Source organism: Strigops habroptila, chromosome 12, assembly GCF_004027225.2.
Source record: "Strigops habroptila isolate Jane chromosome 12, bStrHab1.2.pri, whole genome shotgun sequence".
NCBI lineage: Eukaryota > Metazoa > Chordata > Aves > Psittaciformes > Psittacidae > Strigops > Strigops habroptila.
Genome location: NC_044288.2, coordinates 16,223,830 through 16,237,114, shown reverse-complemented (window position 1 = coordinate 16,237,114; position 13,285 = coordinate 16,223,830). Strand labels below are relative to the sequence as shown.

Genomic DNA, 13,285 nt, shown 5'->3' with positions numbered 1-13,285 from the left:
ACTCCCGACTCAACCACCCCAGAGCCAGCCATGCCCAGGGGCTTGGCCAGCCTCCGAGCGCAAACCCGCGAAAGTGCCGGAGTGGATGTTACCACAGCCACCGATATCACCATAAAAGACAATGCTGTCCGCAAAATTCCTCTCTCAATATATGGCCCTCTCGGAGAGGACTTAAGTGCCTTATTGTTAGGACGATTGAGTACTACGTCTCTAGGGCTTTTCATACTCCCAGGCGTAATCGATGCAGACTTCACAGGCCAAATACAAGCTATGGTCTGGACTCCGTCACCTCCTGTATATATACCAGCTGGCAGCCGAATTGCACAACTCATTCCTTTTAAAGGGACAGTGCTGAATGTAAGGCACTGGGGAAAACATGGTTTCGGATCTACCGGAATGCCACAAATATATTGGACACAACACATTCAACGTAACCGTCCCACATTAACTTGTTGCATGAAAAATGAGGGAGCGAAGCCACAACAGCTAATGCTCCAAGGAATGATAGACTCTGGTGCTGATATAACCATAATTTCTTCTAATCACTGGCCAAAAACTTGGCAGACCACTAGCGTGATTGTGGGTATTGCCAGCATTGGGGGAGTGTCATCTTCCAAGCGAAGTACTGCCATTATTCAAATCATAGGGCCGGAGGGATAGACAGCTAATATCCGCCCATTTGTAGTGGATGTACCACTTAATCTTTGGGGCGTGATGTACTTGGAGCTTGGGGGGTTACAATTTCCACAAATAAAAATGAGAAGCATTTTTAATTGGGGTCACTGTAAACCGGCGTACCATTTCGTTAACCTGGCTCACAGATGAGCCGGTATGGGTGGATCAGTGGCCCCTCCCTTTTGAGAAGGCCGAAGCTTTATGGCAACTGGTAGAAGCTCAGTTACAACAAGGACATATTGTTGCAAAGGCACTTTCAGAGGTTCGCAAACAACATCCTCACATTCTTTGTTATCATTATATGGATGATATTTTACTTGCAGGAAAATCACCCCAACTTTTACAATCAGCGGTAAAGGCAACAGTGAGTAGCCTGGCCACTTATGGCCTTCAAATAGCTCCAGAAAAAATTCAACAAAAAGCACCCTGGAAATATCTCGGGTGGAAAATTGCAGAACATACAATCGAACCTCAGAATGTGCAGTTGCAAATTGATGTTAAAACACTGAATGATGTACAAAAATTATTGGGACCCATTAACTGGGTATGCACAATACTTGGAATTGATAATGTGGTGTTGAAACCTTTATTTGACTTATTGAAAGGCGATTCAAATTTAAATTCACCTCGCTATCTGACAGAGGAGGCAAAGCACTCGTTGCAAAAGGTATCAATCTTATTACAAGAACGACAAGCATATCGAATTATAGAGGAAATACCTGTTAATTTGTTTGTGATCAATCAAGAGAAGCAACCAATGGGCCTGCTTGCTCAGTGGCTCACATCTCAGAACCCACACCCATTAATTATGATTGAATGGGTGTTTCTGCCTCATCAGTTCCAAAAAACTATAGTAACTCGGGTGGAAATGTGTTCTTTATTAATACGCAAAGGTCACGAATGTCTTTTAGAACTAACTGGAAAAGACCCACAAATTATTTATTTACCCTTGACACAAGATTATCTACACTGGTGTCTCGCGCAAAGCCCTTCACTACAGGTCGCTTTGGAAGGGTATACAGGACAACTCTCTGTCCACTTTCCTTCGCATAAGCTCTTTACTTTTTATTCTGAAATTTCTTTGATTTCTCGACCTCGACTTAGTGATGTACCGGTAACAGGAAAAACATTTTTTACGGACGGTTTGGGCCGAACTGGGAAAGCTGTTATAGTGTGGTATGCAAATAACCAATGGAATCATCAAATACATAAAACAGTCGGATCTCCAGAAATTGTGGAGTTATATGCTGTAATACAGGTTTTCCAACAATGGAGCGAACCTTTAAATTTAATTACAGATTCACAATATGTAGCCAATGTGGTCTCCCGCCTGGAGCGATTGTGGTTGAAAGAGATCCAAACTGAACCTCTTTTTGCATTATTTAAACAACTATGGTACTTGTTAAGACACCGAAAGACTCCCTATTACGTTTTACACGTTCAGAGTCATACCACCCTACCTGGTTTTATTACTGAAGGAAATGCCTGAGCGGACCAGCTTGCTGCGCCGGCATGGTCTGTTCCTATCCTGAATATTCTAGACCAGGCCCAGCTGTCTCATGCATTTTTTCATCAAGAAGCAAAGATGTTACACAAACAATTTCAATTGTCATGGTCAGATGCACGGAGTATATTACAAACGTGCCCTGATTGTCAGAATGTTACCCCAATACCATTACAGGAACAAATTCCAGAGATCTCCGAGCATTACAAATTTGGCAAACCGATGTGACTGATATTTCTGAATTTGGACAACAGAAATATGTGCATGTCTCCATTGATACTTTCTCCAATGCTATCTGGGCCACTGCAGAATCTGGGGAAAAAAGCTGAGACGTCATACGCCATTGGCGAGGAGCTTTCGCAGTGCTTGGAGTTCCACATCGCATTAAGACAGACAATGGCCTGGGATACATTAGTACGAAAATGCAGGCCTTCCTAGCATCATGGGGTGTTCAACATATTGCTGGTATACCCCATTCCCCACAAGGGCAAGCTATCGCTGAAAGGGCGCATCGTACCTTGAAGAGAGTGCTAGAAAAACAAAAAGGGGGAATGCTGGGTGAAACCCCACATACAGAAAGCCCTTTACCTTCTCAATCACTTAACTCTAGCTGAAGATAAAGTGGTGTCTGATGGGCATTCTAACCCAGTTATACTCAAACGTTTTTTATCCTTAACACCTTTACAAACCCTAAGTTCTAACCAGAATGCCCAAGTTTTGGTAAAATCTTTAGAAACTACGAAATGGGAAGGACCATTTGATCTGATAACATGGCTTGAGGGTATGCTTGTGTCTCTACAGGCCAAGGCCCACGTTGGATACCAGCACGATATATCCGACCTTATCTATGACCTAACGATACATGCATTGATGATTCGCAGGTGAATCGTGGAATGTAATTAAGATACAGAGGTCCCTCTTCGGGGAACCAGTCAGCGGTCTGCAGTCTCCTGCCGGACTATATCTCGACTTGACTGGTAATCCACTTGCATTGGACTGGGAACACGTTAAGGTTGAAGACGCACCTCTAGAAATGCAGACAGCAAGGACGATTCCTTGTATTACTTGTAATACAAGGAATCATACTGTATGGACTAAATGTGAATGTGTGGAATGCAGGCGGAAGTGGTTTTGTGATTCTCAGTTGAGAGGCATTGTGTAAGTGGTGCAGGAAAGATACGGTAACAACACACAGACCTCAAATTGTGGGGTTAGTGTGTGGAAAGACTCACCTAGTCCCGCACCTTTGGCAGGTTTGGAAAAGTGATTGGGAAAAGACAAAGTATAAGTGTGCACGAGGGTTTAAGTGGAAACTTGGAAAGGTAGTGGAAGGAGATGTTGATTACGAGACACAAATCTTCTGAAATTTGTTAAGGCATGATGAGTTTTGACAAGTGAGGCCTATTTTGTCTTGTCGTCTTTTTCACCCTTCTTACATTAAGTAGCTTGATTTGGGTCCCATCCCAGCCAAAAACAAATATATGGGTCACCTTGGCAAATTACACAGGATAAGATACACTATGTTTATCAATGTCGTCTCCATCCAATCCATTTACCACTTGCCCTGTGGGGCAGCCTGCCGATAATTGGCCTGTTCCTTCAGCCCAACAGGGAGTGCCACAAAAGAATGGAGTAGTAGACACTTGGGATGGGTGGACTCCATACCTGTCCCACGCTGAGTTGGAACCACAAGAAATAGACCTGCTAGACTCAGTAAAAATGGACTATTGTCTCTAACTACTCTGGAGGCAATAGCAGCAGAATTATACAATGGTTGAATGCTACTTTACCTATATTCCAGAATACCAGTGCCTGGTGTAACTATACATCCCATAATATATCACGATCCACTAATCAACCTTTATGGTTACCACCCGTTTTTTTCCTAATATGTGGTAACAGAGCATGGCCTGGCATTGCCTCCCACGCTCGCGGTGGACCATGTAGTATAGGCAGACTAACAATATTAACCCCAAATATCTCTATGATACTAAATTATACTGGATTTCACCATCTCCACAGGTTAAAGAGATCTGTTCATGCTTTTACTCCTAATTGTAAGGATACTGCTACATTGTGGAATCCAGGGAAAATTGTTGCAGCATCCTTTTTTACACCAGGAGTAGCTGCAGCACAAGCTCTCACAACTTTAACCAGATTAGGATGCTGGCTTGCCAAACAAACTAATGCTACGTCAATTGCTTTAAGTGGGCTTTTGTTACATGTTGATTCTATTAAACACGCTACTTTGCAAAATCGAGTGGCTATTGATTTTTTGTTGCTAGCACACGGACATGGCTGTCAAGACTTGGAAGGGGTGTGCTGCATGAACCTGTTGGACCATTCTCAGTCTATACATGCTAGCATCAGGACTCTAATGGAGCAAACAAAAAAATTGCAACAAGATGATGGTTTCTTTGGACTCGACAACCTCTTGAAAGGTTGGGGTATCACGGGATTGTTATTATCCTTAGTGAAAGGAGGCTTACTATTTTTCGTGATCATTATTTGTATCGTGTTAATAGTCCCGTGTCTCTTGACATGCCTACAGAACGTGATGCAAAAAATGCTCCATCAAGTCCTAATGGTAGTGACGTGTGGAGAAAGGACTTTACAACCACTCAGCCAATAAGGTTGTGAAGTAGGTATGTTTATTCAGCGCTGGGCGGCACGGAGGTCATCCCACCAAAGTCATGTCCCCCGGCAGCCGTTTGTCTTCTAAATATATAGCACTGCGGTTACATATTCATGAGATCGGCTCTACATACTCATAACCCATCCCTGCTTCGTGTGCTAATTAAAACTCCTCCCACCGCGCCTGCGCAGTGCTCCTGGTGCTGGCCGTAGGGGGCCGTGAGGATGAAGGCTAACGGCTCCTCTTCCTCACCGCAGGTAACCTTTTGGCGCAGGCTCAGTTGCTCCGTGGATCGTGGCCAAACCACAGAACTGTCTTCCGGCTGTTCTCTTGCGCGGGCTCAGTCTCTCCTCTGGATTGGACGATCCCATCCCAAAAGTCACAAATGTAACTAACTTTGCATAAGTGTTAAGTCCCGCGCTTTGTTAACCCTTAGGCTGCACTAACAATACGATTAAGGTATCTCATACTAATTACTAATGCGAATTAAGACTAATTACCCAGCCAGCAACAGTTTTTGGGGTTTTTTTTAAATCTTAGGATTCCCCTATCTCAGTAGATGTAACCTGACAGCGCGTGAACATGTACTTAAAGTATAAAAGCAGCTTTCTTAGAGTAATAAAGCTCTTCGGTTGAAAAGGCTACCGGAGTCCGTGCAGTCATTCTCCACAGCCGACCACCGCGGCGGTCCGCCAGCCCCCGCTGGGCCTGCCCGGGCACCTCCCGGGCCGCCGGTTCTAACGGCGGCGGCTCCACCCAAGATGGCGGCCGCCAGTCAAGATGGTGGTTGTGAGGGGCCGCCCGCTCCCGCCCCGCAGAGCTAGGGATGCGCGCCGGGGTGGGGACGGCGCCCCGGGATCGCGGTGCTGCGAGCGCGGGGAGAGTAGGCCGAGCCGCTCCGCCCGCCCATGCCCGCAGTGGGGCCGTCCCGGCTCCGGCCAGCGGCGGTGCAGAGGCCGGTTCCCCGGGAGGCGGGCCCGCCCCGCCATGATGTCACAGGGCCGGCCCGCCCGCCGCCGCAGTGACAGCTCCGCCCGGTGCCCGTCCGGCCCTGCCCAGCCGAGCCGCGCAGCCGGAGCGGGAGCGGGGCGGACCGGCCATGGCCGACGACTTCGGCTTCTTTTCTTCGTCTGAGGCGGCCGGCGCCGAGGAGGACCCGGCCGCCGCTTTTCTGGCCCAACAGGAGAGCGAGATCGCGGGCATCGAGAACGACGAGGGCTTCGGGCCGACCGACGGCGAGTCGGCCACCGCCCCGGCCGGGCAGGCGGCCCAGCCGGAACCGGGTGAGCGCCGCGGGGCAGGAGCCCGCCTGGCTGCGGGCATGGGGGGAGTAAAGGAGGGCTGTGGAAGGCGGGGGAATCCCTCTACCTGCCCCCCCATGGGAGCGGGGTTCCCCGCGGGATGCACAGCGTCCCTGGTGGGTGAATGGGTTCCCAGTGGCCAGGCCTGCATCCCAGCAAGGGCTGTCTGGGGCCTGTGCTTGATCTTGGGGTTCCCTCTCAAAATTGGGGATGTGGGGTGAGTCCTGAGCTGGGACTTGAAGGCTGTGGGGTGATTTCTCCCCCATATGCTGAGGCTGGGTTGCCTGTGTTAGATGGACCCCCATCTCTGTGTCTCAGTGGCCCCCGCTAGGGCAATGTGAGAGGCATCTAGGCGAAGCTGAAGAGCAATGACAGCCTTGGCACTGTCCCCACAGACAGGAGAGCCCTTTGGGGCACAGAATGGAAGGCATTTTCACTGGGAACATTGTGGTCCCAGGCCCTGCAGGTAGAGGTGCTAATCCTGATCTCTTGCCTCCGGTCTGCAGGGACACTGCTGCCACAGTACTCTGGCTCCTTCCCCTTACCAAGGCCCACAGGGCCTCCTTGTGCTGTGTTTCACCTCTCTGCAGGCAGGGCTGCGGGGGCAGAGCCGGGCCTGGAGAGCTGTTGACAGCCGCGGTGATAAATGCAGTCAGACAGGCTGGAGCTGGGTGTAGCCAGAGCTGCACCATGGGGGCGAACACTGTTGGGACGCTGCTTGTCTGAGCAGCGTGTGGCTGCCTGTGCCTGCTGGAAGAAGCTCTGGGGTCGTCACCAGGGAGAGCTCAGGGCCTGGAGCCTTCTTAAAGCCTCTTCTCACCAAGCAGTGAGACCCCTGCATGGCACTGGCCTTGTGACCCTGGTGTACAGCTGGCTCTCAGTGTTCTTTGGGGGCCTATGGGGATGTACCCCAGCTGTGGGTGTCAGAGGTGCCTCATTCCCAGCTCTAACCTTGCAGCTCATCCCAAGGGCATAACCCAAAGTGGGCTCTCAAGGGCCTCGGCATGCATACGTGCCCTCCTCTGCTGGGGGACCATGCTGCAGTGTCTCTGTGGGCTCTGTGCCTGGCAGGGCTGCCATCCCTTCACAGCCCTGCCCTGCTGGGCACTTGGCTGGCAGCTTCTGGAGCCATCCGTTGGCAGCCTCTGGCTGGCTGCTTGCAGCTTGGGGTTGGTGAGGTTGTCTTTCTACAGTCAAAGCACCTGCCTGTGTCCAGCCTTGTGCCTGGAACAGCTTCTCTAATCTTCAGATAAGATAAAACACCAGTGAAAACACTGTAAAGACATAAATATCCGGAGAGGCTTGTCTGGAAGATAGAGAGGTGCTTGCTGGCTGAATCCCACCAAGGACAGGAGACCATGGCACTGTTGTGGATGGGTGTGCTGGGCTGGGAATAGCACAGACAAGCTCCCAGGAACTGATTTGCTTCAGTTGGGTCACCTGGGATCACCTACAGCTGCCGTAGTTGTAATTGTCTTTCTCTCTTCCCTTTTCCCCAGCTGGTTTCCAGAATGGAGGAACCACTGTCAATGGAGATGTCTTCCAGGTGAGAGCTCAGCCTCTTGCCCAGTGGTGCTAAGGGGGATTGGGTGGGTATGGGGTGAACACTCTGCTGCTCTGCTCCCAGGTTTGATTGGAGTTTGCTATCCAGATGCAGAACCGCTCTGGAAAGGTCTGTGTCTCACAGGGGAGTCCTGGCTGCTCTGTTCTCACCCCTCTTTGAAGAGAAGTTAGGTCCCATCTGCCATGACCTGCCCCAAATCTGTTTGCAGATGGCCTGTGCCATTAAGGAGTGCCCCATCTCTCCAGCCTGGTAGCTCCTTGAGGCCACCGGGGCAGCCAGAAGCGTCTCTTGGAGAGGCCAGAGCCAGGCCAGGGCTGCCATGGGGCACTTGCTTTGTTCACTCAGCAGCATCTCCCATTAAACCCACCTGCCCCATGGCCAAGGATGCTTAGTGGGGGTCACCCACTGGGGTCTCAGCTCCCTGTGGCAGCTACAAGCCCAGCTCTGGAGGCTGCAGGAGAAGCTGTGCCAGCACCTGACAAGCCCTTCACCCCAGTCGGTGCCCAGCAGCTTGGCATGTGCATTGCCCGTGCCTAGATAAGGGGATGATAATCACATCAGACACGGGGCAGACTTAATTAGCTTGGGGATCTTGGATGAAAGCTGTAATCCCATAGCTGAGCTCGGTGTCAGGCAGGGAATCCCGGCCAGCACAAGGTGTTGGGAGAGGTGCTGAGCCAGCACGGTGCTGGGCCTGGTGGGAGCCGGGCTCAGAGGAGTGAGGAAGGCTCTTCCCTGCGGGATGGTGTCCAGGCTCTCCCTGTCTGCTGTGGCCATGCCTGTAACAATGCTCAGTCCTGGGGCTGCCTCAGCACAAGTCAGGGTCAGGGCAGCCTGGTGCTGGTAGGAGCCTGTCACAAGGCCGGTGGCTGCCCAGAGGATGCGAGGGGAGCAAGTCAGGGAGGGAAAGGCTGGGAAGTGTCTCTCTGTGACAGGGCCTGGGAGCAGGGACAACAGCTTGAGCGCCTCAGGGATGCTGTCCCAGATGTCCGAGGCGGTCGCTCTCCCCACCTCCTGTCTTGGCTTGTCTGAGCGCCCCTTTGAGGTGGCTGTGGAAAGAGCCAGTGCTGATGGTGGGGTGCTCGTGTCCTGCAGGAGTCCAACGGCCCCACCGATGCCTACGCAGCCATAGCCAAGGCTGACCGGCTGACCCAGGAGCCAGAGAGCATCCGCAAGTGGAGGGAGGAGCAGAAGAAGCGCCTGGAGGAGCTGGGTGAGGCCTGAGGCCATGTGTGGCCATGCTCAGGGCAGTTGGGGCCCGTGGCATCCCTCACCTGGAGGGGACCCAACTGCATCCCAGAGAGGTGTCTTGTGGCCCGCACTGTGTGGGTGCCCCTACCAGAGATGTGCTGCCCTTGGGGCAGTGATGCCTTTCAGACAGTAACAGCGGGGACTGGGGACGAGGCTGGGGAGCTGCAGCCTGCTGGGGGGCTGCCCAGCAGAGCCAGTGGGTGACAATCTGGCTGATGGGGTCTGTCTCACTCTGGCCTTAGATGCAGCATCGAAGGTGACTGAGCAGGAATGGCGTGAGAAGGCCAAGAAGGACCTGGAGGAGTGGAACCTGCGTCAGAATGAGCAGATGGAGAAGAACCGAGCAAACAACAGGTATGGTGGGCTCAGCATGGCCACGAGGGCTGCAGTGGGAGCTGCTGGGCAGCCATATCCAAGATGTCTGGGGGCCTCCTTCCCCACAGTGGAGCCAGCCCTGCAGGGATGGAGCTTTGCCAGGCAGGGGGCTGTGAGCGGCTCCGGTGGCTGTGCAGAGCTGCTCTGGCTGGGACCACGCTGGGATCTGGGTGCCTCCTGCCCCCCGGGTGGGCCTCACCCTGTGGCAGGTTTGGGGCAGTGTGTGTGCAGGTTGTCCTGGAGCTGTGTGAGCTGTGGTGAGCGGGTCACGCTCTGTGGGAGGACATTAACCCCCTGTGTGTTTCTCTCTCTCTAACCCTCTGCCTGCCTGTCTGCTCTGCGCTCTTTCTCTGTCTCTGCCTCGGGGGCTGTAGGATCGCTGACAAAGCCTTTTACCAGCAGCCGGACGCCGATGTGATCGGTTATGTGTATGTGCCTCTTACGGACCATATCCTGCCCCGCGGGGTCTGGGGGTCCTGGGGCTGCCCAGCCAAGGGAAGGGGGGATGCTGGGAGGTACTGGGCCATGGTGAGGTCCCAGAGGGAGGACAGCGCAGCTGAGTGACTCCATGTCTCCAAATGGTGGAGTCTTAGGAGGCAAGTGGAGCTGCTGGAAATGCCTCTGTGGGGGCTGTTGAAGAGGCAAAGCCTGGGGTCTTGTGCCTTTTGGGGGATGGCTCTGGGAGTGGAGAAGTCTTGGGAGCAGGCAGCCACTCCAGTGCCCCTGGATGAATGATGTCTTGGGTGAGTGCAGGCAACAGCAGCCTTGAGTATCATCTGTCTCTGGATCCCAGAGGATGCTGAGCTCATCAGCTGGAGCAAGGGGACAGGAAGCAGGGACATAAGGGGTTCCCAGGCAGAGGGGAGGGTCTCCTTTGAAAGGGTTCTGCCAGTAACAACCCTCCACGTCTCTGCAGGGCCTCGGAGGAAGCGTTCCTGAAGGAGTCCAAGGAGGAAACCCCTGGCTCCGAGTGGGAGAAGGTGGCCCAGCTCTGTGATTTCAATCCCAAGAGCAGCAAGCAGAGCAAGGATGTCTCGCGGATGCGCTCGGTGCTCATCTCCCTCAAACAGACACCCCTGTCCCGTTAGCTGCTGCCTTGCACAGCTGGAGCACAGCCGGGCAGGGCTGGGCTCACCGAGCCCAAAGAGGGGCCTCATCCTGCCTGCTCCCTGCTGTGCGCCTCTGCTGTGCTCGAGTCACTGGTTGTAACTCTCCCCATGGTTTTCCTTTGCTTAAAAGGTGCATCGGTCTCTTTTTACACCTATTTATTACACTGTGGCATTTCCCCGGGAAGCGACACTGGGTGGCAGAGCTGAGTTACAGCGGGGGAGCCCCCAGCCTGGGCTGAGCTTGTGCCCAGGGGCCCGGCTGAGTGAGAGGGGGAACACCCCCCCCGTGTTCCCCTCCTCACCCCTGCGCTGGGAATAAACCCACCTGCGGCTCTTCTGGAGCAGCTCCAGGCTCCTGGAGCAGCCCCATGTCCGACCCTGGCACCCAGGCAGTGATCCCAGGGGGACCCCGGGGTTGTCACCTCCCTTTCCCGGGGGGGTTAGAGCAGAGCTGGTGTGGGAGGCTGGAAGAACAGCCTTTACCCAGCTCTGCACTGCTGAGTCCTGCAGGAGCATGGCTGCAGCGCGATGCTGCTGGGCTGAGGGATGTGAGTGCAGGCAGCCAGGCTGGGCCGGGACTGCCCCTAGCCGAGCAGAATGCTCCCAGCCTGGCCGTGCATCCCAAAAAGCTGGTGGGGCTCCAAGCAGCGGTTGCAGTGTCTGTGTCCCATCCATCCTGTGGGGTTGCTGATGCCAGGCTGAGGTGATGCAGGGCACTGGGACAAGGCCAGTCCTCACAAGGGTGAGTGTGTGGAATGTTTTCTGTCCCTCCAGGAAAGCCACCAGCAGTTGGCAATGTGGGTGCCAGGCTTTGGGACCCTTGGCTCTGCTCCTTCCCCTGCTGCTAGGATGGGAACTGGAGGCTGTGTGGTTGTAGGGAAGGAAGTAGGAAGGTTGCGCCCCCACCTCCCTAACCCAGGGGCGCAGAGCAGGATTGGGCAGAGTTCTGGTGCTGGGGCTTGTACTGTCCCTGGAGAACAACCTGCACATCTGTCTGCAGCAGCCCTGTGGCTTCTCTTTGGCCCCTGCTGGATTTACACACCTCAGGCAGCGTGGGGAGATGCCTCAGTCCCACTCCCCATCCCACAAGATACACTTTCCAGCCCGAACACCCAGTTTCTCTCCTCTGCTTGGCAGGGCCAGCACCAGCCCCTCCAGCTTGGAGGCCCAGCTCTGGAAACCTGCAAAACTCCCGGCTAGCAGGAGAGGGACAGGCCTGTGGCGTGGAGCAGAGCCCACGAAACATTTGCTTGAGCATCACTGCAGAGCCCTGTCAGCCAAACAGCAAGTACACAAAGCTCTCCCACCCCGCAGCTATGCAGTCAGGAAGGTCACCTCTTCAGGGGTGACCAGGCACCCCTGGCTCAGGGCCACAGGCTCAGCAGGGAGCTGGGAAGGGGAATGGGTGTGTGGGGAGTCACTGTGTGCTGGGATTGTGCCCCTTGTCCATAGGGCTCATTGCTCCTACTCTGTCCCACTGCACTGCAGCACACAAAGGCAGCTCTGCTGGGGTGCAGGATGGACACTGGTGCAGGGGATCTCTGGGCTTGGCTGCCTGCCTCTGCCTCTCACTGCAGAGCAGCGGGAAGTGAAGCAGTGTCCCCCCCGCCCTGTGCTCTGTCCCACCAGCCCCCCTGGCAGCCGTGCCCCCATGTCAGGCAGGGCAGCCAGCTCCCGGGGAGCCGTGCCCACAGCTCTTCTCCACCCCCCTGGCTTTGGTATCTGTGACTGTTCAAATGACCTGTTACAATAAACCCACATCTCCAGTCCTACAGGGCACTGTGGTCTTTCTGCTTTAGCAACACGTGTATGCTTAGAACACACAGCCCCACAGAATCCTCCTATGGAAAAGACAGGGCAGGAGGAAAACCACATCCTACAGGAAGAAACAGGACTGGGGAGAAGGGCCAGATGCTTTGTGCTGGGCTGGGGCAGCAGCAGTGGCAGCCAACCCTGTCCAGGTTGCCAAGGGATTGTGCTCATGGATCTGCCCACCCGCTGCTTCCCACAGCCCTGCCCCAAGCTGGAAGTGCCGGTGAGCCAGCCAAAAGCAGCTTGTTCTTGGGAGAACATGCTGAGCAGGCAAAGCCCAGGGCTCCCTCGTGGGGCTCACCAGGTAATAGATCGCTCACTCAACCTCACACCTCAAAAGTCAGCTCTGGTGGGCAAGAGCCTTCCCTCTGTCCTTGCTTGTTTGTGGGCAGAAGCGGGTTCCCCCTCACCCAGAGGTGGGGTTCTCCTCCAGAGAAGCTCCTGAAGGCACAGTGGGCTCCACAAGGACAGGGAGGGCCGGGGCACAGGCACCAACACACAGACACCCAGTGCCTGGAAACACCCCAGGCAGCTCAATGTGAGGAGGCACTGCAGCACCTTAGTGGTGTCTGTGCCCCTTTCCCTGCTGCTACAGCCACACAGCAAACAGAGCCAACAGCTCCATGTCCTCCCAGCCCTGCGGCCCTGACACAGGAGAGCAAAGTCTTGTTGCTCACCAAACTCCCCGGTATGATCCAAATGACGTCTGTCACGATGCAGGGAGTGCGGCTCCCTGCAGGAACAGGGCTCCTGCTCAGCTGCCAGCTCCAGCTCATGGGAAGCACTGAGCTGTGCAGGAACCAACTCCCCAGCAAAAGCAACAGCAGGTCCCAGGGAATGCAGCAAGTTTTGGAAATGTGAGTTCCCAACTTGTTTTCATTGGGAGTTCCATCTCGTGTCCTGCTCCCTTTCCTTCCTACACTGTTTTCTAGCCTCCCAATGCTCTGCCACCCAGTATCAGTCAGAATCTTGCTGCAACTCACTTTATTACTTGCTGGTTGCAACCAAACACATTACATGTACTCCCCAGACAACTTACCTGCTGCTTATGAACTCTGT

At 54.0% G+C, this 13,285-nt stretch overlaps 1 protein-coding gene across 2 annotated transcripts; it reads left to right on the top strand.

Annotated features, from left to right (window-relative positions):
- Positions 1–966: 966 nt before the first annotated feature.
- On the top strand, positions 967–12,186 carry CLTB (clathrin light chain B). Of its 2 annotated transcripts, XM_030503882.1 has the most exons (6): positions 967–6,097; positions 7,615–7,661; positions 8,775–8,892; positions 9,173–9,284; positions 9,680–9,733; positions 10,222–12,186. In XM_030503882.1, the coding sequence occupies exons 1-6, from the start codon at positions 5,914–5,916 to the stop codon at positions 10,391–10,393; spliced, it is 687 nt and encodes a 228-aa protein (XP_030359742.1). In that variant the 5' UTR covers positions 967–5,913; the 3' UTR covers positions 10,394–12,186. The 2 variants fall into 2 exon arrangements, with proteins under 2 accessions (XP_030359742.1, XP_030359743.1); XM_030503883.1 differs by lacking the exon at positions 9,680–9,733.
- The last annotated feature ends 1,099 nt before the right edge of the window (positions 12,187–13,285 follow it).

What these genes read in the sequence shown, in the direction of transcription:
- CLTB (XM_030503882.1), top strand. Translation starts at nt 5,914, where the DNA reads ATGGCCGACGACTTCGGCTTCTTTTCTTCGTCTGAGGCGGCCGGCGCC. An exon ending in TCAATGGAGATGTCTTCCAG is followed by an intron (nt 7,662 to 8,774) that starts GTGAGAGCTCAG and finishes CGTGTCCTGCAG; the next exon opens with GAGTCCAACGGCCCCACCGA. An exon ending in AAGAACCGAGCAAACAACAG is followed by an intron (nt 9,285 to 9,679) that starts GTATGGTGGGCT and finishes CGGGGGCTGTAG; the next exon opens with GATCGCTGACAAAGCCTTTT.